At 46.7% G+C, this 9609-nt stretch overlaps 1 protein-coding gene across 1 annotated transcript; it reads right to left on the bottom strand.

The window, feature by feature from the left end:
- Positions 1 to 7726: 7726 nt before the first annotated feature.
- Positions 7727 to 9609, bottom strand: FAM181B (family with sequence similarity 181 member B). Its single transcript, XM_058687639.1, has one exon. The coding sequence runs from the start codon at positions 9428 to 9430 to the stop codon at positions 8150 to 8152; it is 1281 nt and encodes a 426-aa protein (XP_058543622.1). The 5' UTR covers positions 9431 to 9609; the 3' UTR covers positions 7727 to 8149.

The raw sequence follows: 9609 nt of genomic DNA, 5'->3' as shown, positions 1-9609 counted from the left end.
GTGCTGTGCTGGCCTGGGAGAGGGGTGATATAGTCAAAGTGAAACAGCAGCTTACTCATAAGGTCTTAAAGACAAGTGTGACTTGGACTTGGATGTGTGTCAGGGGAAGAACAGGATGAGAAGGACATGTGAGACATTCAGGGTTGTTACTTTATGAATGATGGTCCCATAAGAAACAGTATTCTTATCCCAAGGCATCTTTGAGTCTACTTAAAGAAGTGCTGTAAGTGCTGAGAATTTGGTAGCAAGGAAGGACAATAGCAAGGAGGGCTAGAAATCTGTTCTTATGATAAATATTTGAGTCCCTGAATGTCAGATGGTCCCAGATGGTATAACAATGAACAGGACACACAGGGCCTGCACACACAAGCCTAAAGTCTAGCAAAGAGGAAGGGTGCCAGCCCCAGCTGGGCATCCTAATAGACCTCCAGACCCAGCTGAGCTTCAGAGGGAGACAGAGAAAAAACCATGTCATACAGACCAAGTACATGCCAAGGAGAGTAGACAAAAGGCTGTACCATCTTGAGCATGCTTGCTTGCTTCCCCACCCCCACCACGGGGTACCAAGGTGGCCATTAGACCACCTTTTGTTGAAGAGCAGATTCCCCATGCACAGTCAAGATAGATTCTTACTGGTCCAGATGCTGAATATTTGCAGCTGAGTGCAGCTGGATGGGGTGAAGTTCAACAATAGTAGTTGAACTACTGTGGAGTAGTCCAGCAAGTAGTGGACACAACACTTTACCAGACATGCTTCATTCTGACCAAGGCTGAGGCAAGGAAGGGGCTACTGAGAGCCCCTCCCTCAAATTATGGACAGCTTCCAGGGTTTTTGTTACATCTATACAAAGTCCCTTTCCTAGTATTCCCTGCAATAAAATGAAATAAATGTGGTCTGATTATATAGGTCTTGTTTAAGCACAAAAAAACACATTATGGCATAATAAATAGGAATAATTTTAGTTGCCATAGAGTTCATTATTTTATTATTTTTCCTAGGGCTGCTGTAACCAAGTACCACAAACTGGGTGACTTAAAACAACAGAAATTTATTAACTCACAGTTGTGGAGGTAGAAGTCTGAAATCAAGCTGTCGGTATGGCTACACTGTCTATGAGGATGCTAGAGGAAGATCCTTCCTTGCCTCTTCTAGTTTCTGGTGTTTGGTGGACAATGCTTGGTACTCCTTAGCTTTCACACACATCAATCCAGTCACAAGGCTGTCTTCTCTCTTCATTTGATCACATCGTCATCCTGTAGGTATCTATCTCTGTGTCCAAATTTCTTTTGGAAATTTGGCATCTTTTCATAAAGGTGTCAGTCATATTGGATTAGCTCCCACCCTACTGACCTCATTTTAACTTGATTACCTCTGTGAAGACCCTATTTCCAAATAAGATCACATTCTGAGGGTCCGGGAGTTAGCATTTCAACATATCTTATTGAGGGAACACAATTCAATGCAAAATATTTACTATGGGTAGTAAATGGATCTTGAACCACTTGCCAGGAATCTAGCCATATATTGGTTCCCCTCCCCCACTTCCCTCTCTCTATCTCTGTCTCTCTCTCTCTTTCTTTCTCTCTCTCTCTCTCCCTCCCTCCCTCTCTGCCTTTACATTCTATGGGGAAATATATATGATTTTTATCAATTTGAAATATGCTTACAGGAATGTCACATCACCTTTTGAAAGTGAAAAAAATGCCTATACCATTCATTTAGCAAAAAAAAACTATCCAGTACTTTGTGACATCTTTCAGATTATTTTGTTTCTTCACTTCCTTATGGACACTGAACATTTCATTGTGTCAACTGCTCAACTCAATTTCAGACTCATTAAGAACAGGGTTTCTACTTATTGTTGATCTCACAGAGGAAAATTCTGGTCACACTCTATGGGACAAATGATTGAAAGCGTGTCACAATATCCTCAATGTCTGCCACCAAATGCACTGCTCCAGGCAAAACAACTCTGCTCTTTGATTTGACAAAATTACTATTGTGGTTGTTATTCCACATACACAATTCCTGCTACAATTAGTATTCCTACAGAAAGGGGCTCTCTTTGCACAGTAGATCCTTAATAGTGACATATGATTATTTGGGAAATTGACAAGTTTGGGGTGAAGCTCAAATGTGCGGATGAATGGAAAGTTTCTTTTTCATCTCTAAAGCACCATAAACCTTATCCAGTAATCATTTATAACATGTTGCCATTACCAGATTCCAAAAAGTGAGAAGAATGCAGAAGCAAGTACCTGCCCCCGATAGAGGAAGCAGAGGAATAACAAGTGTTATAACAGTGCAATTGCTACAAGAGAGTAAGCCTGGGGTTTCAGAATATCATAGATGATTCCAGAGTAGAAGTGCTTAATTGATCTAGGGAGGTTAAAAAAGAAGTTGAGACTTAAGCTGAGAATAATAAGGTTAGTAGAAATTAGCAAGCAGAGAAAATGAGGCATACATTCTAGGTATAGATAGGACAGACGCAAATTTATGGGGGTGATATGTGTATGGAGTATTCAAGCACCTATCTATAATTAGAATTAAATTCCTGAAACACAGGTACTATAGAGGACTGGTAGGTGAGACTAGGCAGGAGCCACACATTTAAGCTAAGGACTTTGAACTTCACCTTGAAAGTGACAGGAGCCACTGAGAGAGTTTAAGGAAAGGAATGATGGCACTAAAGTTGCTTTCTAAAAATATCATCTCGGTGAGAGAGATGGTTAAGATGGATTAAATGATCATGACTTCATAGACAGGAAAGCCATTAGGAGATCATCACACTAGGTTAGGTGAGGGGTGATGAGTGCCCAAACTAGGGAAGTGACATTGGCAAAGAAGTGCCGAGGAGATACACAAGAGTACCTTAGAAGAGCATCTTTCAAACAGCAGGCCCAACTCATTAATGAGTCATAAAAGCCATAGAGTGGATAATAGACAGGTTTTAGTAAATAGAAAAGAAAGTATCAGTGTTTCACATAGCTCCTAAGAAGAATCTTGGCTTTGCAAAAAAAAAAAAAAAAAAAAAAAAGATTGTCTGTTGAATAGACAATAGACATTGAATATTAATATAGATTATAATCTAATAATATTTAAATTATCAAATATGAGTATGTTTATAAGGCTGTGAATTCACACGAATAGGGATATCGATATATTGTGACATAACATAAAATGAGGTTTTTCTGAAGGTCATGAAGAAAAATATTTGAGACATACTGACTTAGAAGCTAGTATGGAATAGGCCAAGGTAACTGTTGGGTCAGGATACTACGAGAAAAGTGTGGCCAGGCTGACTGTGGGCTACTCCAGTCGTGTGTGTGTTTGATTTTGGACATAAAGCTTGAAAGCTTATGAGCCCACCCCTCCAAGAGAAGTCTAGGAAATAGGTGGGGAAATGAGTCTAAGATGGAAGAAAGCCGAGCAGGCCTAAATCTGGGGGTCATCAGCACATTAAGTGATGGCTGAAGCCTCGGGAACAGCTACCATCACCAGGAAAGAATGTATAGAGTATGAAGAGCAAAGGACAGAAGTGAGAGGAGCCAGGGTCACACCAGTGTATGGGAGTTCCAGCAAGAAGTAGGCATGGCCAGAAAGTTAGGAGAAAACCAAAAGAAAATGAGATTCCACAAAACCCAAGGAGGAGAGCTTCAGGAAGGTGGAGCCCAGTTGTTCAGATGCAGCACTAGGTTAGGTGAGGGGTGAGGGCTTCTACCAAAAAAGGTGACGGCTAAAGACCTCATGGTTGGTGACCACGGTTTCAGTGAGAGCAATTTTGGGGAAACAGTGGGCAGAAGTAGAGTGGTCATCTGTCCCAGTTTGCCCAGGACTGAGGGGCTTCTTGGAACTTTCAGTGCTAAAACTGAGATGCTCTCATGCAAACTGGGTGGTTAAGACCCCAAATAGGCAAGGTTTAAATAGTAGGTGAGGGGTGCCTGGGTGGCTCAGCTGGTTAAGCTACTGACTTTGGCTCAGGTCATGATCTCTCAGTTTGTGAGTTCAAGCCCCGCGTCGGACTCTGTGCTGACAGCTCAGAGCCTGGAGCCTACTTCAGATTCTATGTCTCCCCCTTTCTCTATGCCTCCCCTGCTCACACTCTGTGTCTCTCTGTCTCTCAATAATAAATAAACATTTAAAAACAAAAATAAATAAATAAATAAATAAATAAATAAATATAGGTGAGGTGGAGGCAAAAAAACGTGGATTCTTTCCTTGAGAGACTCAACTCTAAAGAAAAGATAGATTAATATGTAGAAAAGAGTTTTCCACTTCTTTATTCTCCTTATTTCTTGTTTTTAATCCATACTAAAAGTTTATATCTAGGATGAGAGGAACCAATGAGGGTGAAGCTAAAGATATAAAAGACTAAAGATAATTGATGGAGAAACATCTTGTTCTCATGAGGTAGAAAGGGCAGGATGCTGAGCCTGGAGGGCAGGAGAAGTTCCTGCCTGCTGGAGAGAAACACTCCTGTGTGAAAGAGGGGATGAGAAATGGAGGGAGACTTACAACAGATGTTCTCCATCTTGTCAGGATGTGAGAGTGAGGAAAAGGGTAGGGCAGAGGCTTGAATGGAGATGAGCAATGGCTTGGGACAGCCACTTATAGGATGTAGGAAGACACTAAAACACATTCCAGGCACCAAGGCTGAGATGGGGAATCACGAATATGCAGCATACAGTGCAATTATTGTTACCAACTAGTTTAGAATCCCCAGCCTGTCCAAAGTCATACAACTACATATTATATTTCTGATCTTGAAAAATATCTACCATTGTACCTAAAAAGAAAACTCTACAAACAATTATGTGGCTAAACAAGAGACAAAAATACTTTCTAACACAGGCTGCAGTAGAAAATGACATGTGAGAGGAAGTAACAATACATTCAGCCCTTTGCAGGAGTATTATTAATGGCTGCTACTTACAGCAGGTGGCATGGTCAGACACACACGTGCTCAGACTGGAAGGCAATGTGGGGAGAAAAGGAATTAGACATGGGGCTACATAGTGACCCAGCACACATTCTTGGCATCCTGGATAACAGAATGGTTTGAAACCTTGATATAATGCCAAGCCTGCTAAGGACTACCTCTCTCTTGGTGGGTATGCATATAGTCCCTAAGCCAAATCCCCACGATAACTCTTTGTGAAGATTGTTGTCCAATTCTGCCAACAAGAAGACTGTGTCTCAATACAGCTAAGTAACTGGTCCATGACTCTTAAATCAGCACAGATAAGATACAGCTAAGTTAATTGATTTAACCCCTCCCTTCAGCCTTTTCACCTGTAACAAATAACAAATACCTAAGTACAGGCCTTTGTAAGAATTAAATGAGGTCACGTCTGTGAAAGTGCCAGGCACCCCATAGACACTATATATTTGTCTAGCATAATAGTTCTCAACTGGCAGCCATCTTGTCCCTCAGGGGACATGGGGTAATGGAGATATTTTCGACTGTCGCTACTAGAGGAGTTATATAGTGAGTGGAGGCCAGGGATGCCGCTAAACATTCTACTATGCACAGAACAACCTGCACAGCAATGAATTACCTCCTGCAAAATGTCAATAGTGGTTGAGGTTGGGAAACCCTGCTGGTAGCATAATGTAGGGGACTGGGAGCCATATAGACTAACAAAGCACAGCAGAGCCTTGCAAGTGGCAGGCAGGTCGTGGTGTTAGGACACTTACAGATCTGGATATTGGACTCATTGCTTGCTTTCAACAAGTTACTTAACCTGTCTGAGACTCTCTTTTCAAATGGGGATAATAAGAGCACCTACCTCATGCACTGTTCAGAAGCTCAGTGCTGACACATGGAAACACAGTGTTGGTATTATCGTTATTAATGAAAGGCATGGCAAAATACTGGGAGTCAGCCTGTTTCATTGAACTGGGTAAGAAGAAAGAAGAAATTAAGAAAGAAACATTGCAGTGACTACTATAGCCTTAGTCAGTGTCATGGGGTTAATGTTTTCCTATTATGCTATTCTGTCCTGGATTGTACTCATAGCACAGGTAGTTTAGATAAATTAAATGACAGTTGGAATATTACTCTGCTTACACAATGGAATTAATCCCTTTTTATCACTTTGAAAGAAATCCAGCAGACAAGCTCTCTTGGTTAAGCTTGGTCAAGCTCTCTTGGAAAAGCTCTCTTCGTCATCAACAAGACTCATTGCTGTATTTCCTGTGGTGCTATCTAAAGAAAGATTTTAATCATAATAAAGAGACTTAGTAACAGCATTTAAAGTTGTCTGCCATGGCTTGATACCCATTTGTTTCTTGACAAATTCCTTTCTGAAAGTATCACAGCACTTTTGATTTGTACAAACATTAATCTGGATTTTAACATCTTTCTCAGTAACACTGGGGTTTCTACTTTCTCACATGTAGATATTCCTAGAATCTATCTTGGCTGCCTGGAACTGAGGCAGCTCTCTTTGCAATGTCATTAATCAGTAAATGACATCTCCTTACACTTCCTGAGTGTTGGTCTTCATGCATTTTCATGGCAGGTCTGCAGAACTAAAGGGCTCCCTCTTTTCTGTCCAGCTGCTTATTCCCCACCCAGTCTTTCGTCCTTTGCCCCTCAAAGAGGCATTACCGTCCTGGTAATGCCATGTGTCCTCTCTGCCACATCATGGCTGGTTAAAACATTCATCTGACTTTCCCCTAAATCTCAGTTAACAGATCTGACTCTTTGGGGTCCCTTCAGATTCCAATCATCAAATCTGCTATTCAGGGAATAGAGACTCCTTTGGAAACATCACACCCTCACCATTCGGTTCCATGGAGGGATGTGAGGAGTACAGGAAATGAGGAAGCACAGGGAGGTAGAAACCAACCTAGGCGGGTGGGCTGGGCAATGAAACAGGAGGAGAAAGGGTAGAGAGCATGTACAGCTTGTAAGGGAAAGGGCAATCACCAGGCAGAGGCCAAAAAAGAGCATGGGACTCACAATCCTAATGGCTTCCATATGTATAAACCATGAATATATGTATATAAAATATGTATACCTGCAGAACCAATCAAGTAGCCCCAAGGAGTTTTATGTATTTCCCCTCTGCACTACCCACCAAGCTATGAAGAAGTGGTCAGTGAAGGCATATTATCCCCTGCCTGTCAGATAAGGAAACTTAAATAAGGTGCCTAGCGCCATCCTCGCAAAGTGGCGAGGGATGGGAAAGGGAATCCCATTCTGTCTGCCAGAAAGCTGGCAGACAACTTTAAATGCTGTTACTAAGTCTCTTTATTATGATTAAAAAAAAGAATGGGAAAGGGAAAGAAATTGACCCCCTGTTTTGCCAAATTTAAGCCTCCTACGTCAGAGATTTTCGTGAAAAGCTGACAGAAATATACATATACATATGTATATGTATATTTCTACAGAAATATACATATATATATGTATATTTCTGTGTATGTATATATGTATATATATATATATATTTCTATTTATATATCTCGAAAGAGAGCAACAAGAGAGCAGAGAAAGAGAAGGAAGAGAAGCAACAGCACCGTTAAGAGTGGAAAAGAAATGGAAGAGGAAGGGAGCAGAAAACACTGAGGGGCAGAGAGGAGTCCCACACACAGGCGGTCAGCAGTGGACCACTGGCCTCCTGTCTTCAATAACACTCTCACCTAGCAAGGCCAAGAGACCGTAATGAGAACCAACCTCTAAGAAAACACCCAAATCAATAACATATCTTCGCTCCATTCTTTTCAATATAGGCTTTAATTCATAATGCACTCAAAGGAGAAGGAAAGGGAGGGACCAGCGCACCGCTTGGAAGGCGCAAGCACACTACACACACTGACCTTTTGCTGAAAAGTTGGAGAAGGGCTACAGGAGCCACCCTTGCCCCTTCCGCCAGCCCCACCCCAGTTCCCAAAGCCCGTCTCGTCTGGTCCAGTAAGAACCTACCAACGTTTTTTGTTTCTGTTTAAACACTTGAGGCTGTGATTAAAACCACCCCCAACTCCTCTTCAATTCTTTTTCGTAAGTTTCTTTTATTAAGTGAATATTTTTAGATCGTTTCATCTCCACGTGCACTTTCCCAGCGTTCTTAGGCTTAGGAGAGACCCAGAGGCGGGAGCTCCCCACATTGGTCTCCAAGTGGAGGCTACGGTACCCCTCCATCAGTCCCGGTGCGCCCCCTCCTCCCCGGGCGCCCCTTCCCAAACCCCGTCCGGTCTCCAGAGGCTGGAGTAAGCCGTGCGGCTGTAGCCCGCGCTGTAATCGTAGGACACCTGGTGCGGCGGCGGTGGCGCGGGCAGGGCGCAGTCTGAGAAGAAGGGGGCGAAAGACGCCAAAAGGCCAGGCCCGTCCTCCGCTCCCGGAGAGTCCGCGGCGGAGGGGTACAGGGGGCGCAAGGGCTCGTTCAAGGTCAAGCCGCCGCGGGGGGCAGCCAGGGGCGGCTTCTTGGTCTGGGGGCAGCCCGGGGCGCTCCAGGACTCGGAGTACAGTAGGCTCCCCACCATCGCAGGTGGCGGCTCAAAGAGACCGGGCTCCAACTCCGGGGGGCCCCGCAGGACGGCGGCTCCCGTAGGGAACACATCGAGAGGCTCTGCGGCGAGCAAGACGCTCGCCTCGGTGCCGGCGCCGTAGTCGGGCCCCAGCAGCTCGAAGAACTCCAGGGCCTCGGCGCCCTTCTCCAAGTCGCCCAGGCTCACGCCGGGCCCCGACGGGCCGCAGCCGCCGCCGCCCGCCCGGGACGGCTCGGTGAAGAAGGACGGGGGCAGGTTGCGGGCCCGCAGCGGGACCTTCCTGGCGCCGGGGACCGCCGTACCTCCCGCGGTGCTGGCCGCCTCCCCTCCCGAGCCCCCGGCGCCCGCTCCGCCGAGCCCGGCGGCGGGCGCAGCCAGCGAACCCCCGGCCCGCTCGGTGTCCCCAGGGACGTGGCGCAGCGAGTCGAAGAGCGCGGCCAGGCTCCGGCTCTGTAGGCTGGCGGCCGCCGCGGCCTGCGATGCCTCCCGCCGGGGGACAGCCTTGCCGTGGGGCGGGACCGCGACGGCCTGGGCGCTGGGGGCGGCGAGCGGCCGTTTGGCGGGCGTGTCGGCGGCGCCCGGAGAGGGCGGGCAAGGGGGCGCGGCGCCCATCAGGCCGCTGCAGCGCTTGATCTGCTTCTGCAGGTACTTGCGGTGGTTCACCTTCCGCTTCGACTTGCCTGGCTTGTCCAGTGCCAGCTTGATGTTGCTGGACGCCGAGTCGATGAAGCTGAGCAGGTCGCGGGTGGCCTCGCGCATGTCCCCGCCCTCGTTGCCCGCCAGCAGCTCGCCCGCTGGCGTCCCGGTCTCATCATCCTCGAAACAGCAGCCCTTGTCCAGGGCTCCGAAGGCGCCCCCCAGCCCGTCCGGGGAGCCCCCGAAGCCGAAGGGGACGAAGGGGTGCGTGCTAAGGAGGGCCGCCTGCACCGCCATCGCCGCGACTCCCAGGAGACCCGCAGCGCGGCGGGTGCGTCCCCGGCCGGTTCCCGCCCGCGACCCAGGCCCGGCTCCCGCCCTCGCGCGGCGCGCGCGGCGCAGCCTCCTCGCTCCGGGCCCGGCTCGCGGCTCGGCCTTGCGGGGGAGCTCATTAGGTCTTGTAAGCAAGGGGCGGA

The sequence above is a fragment of the Neofelis nebulosa genome, chromosome 10 (genome assembly GCF_028018385.1).
Source record: "Neofelis nebulosa isolate mNeoNeb1 chromosome 10, mNeoNeb1.pri, whole genome shotgun sequence".
NCBI classification, from domain to species: Eukaryota; Metazoa; Chordata; class Mammalia; order Carnivora; family Felidae; genus Neofelis; species Neofelis nebulosa.
The sequence above is the reverse complement of the archived record's forward strand: the minus strand, read 5'-3'. Positions and strand labels throughout refer to the sequence as shown.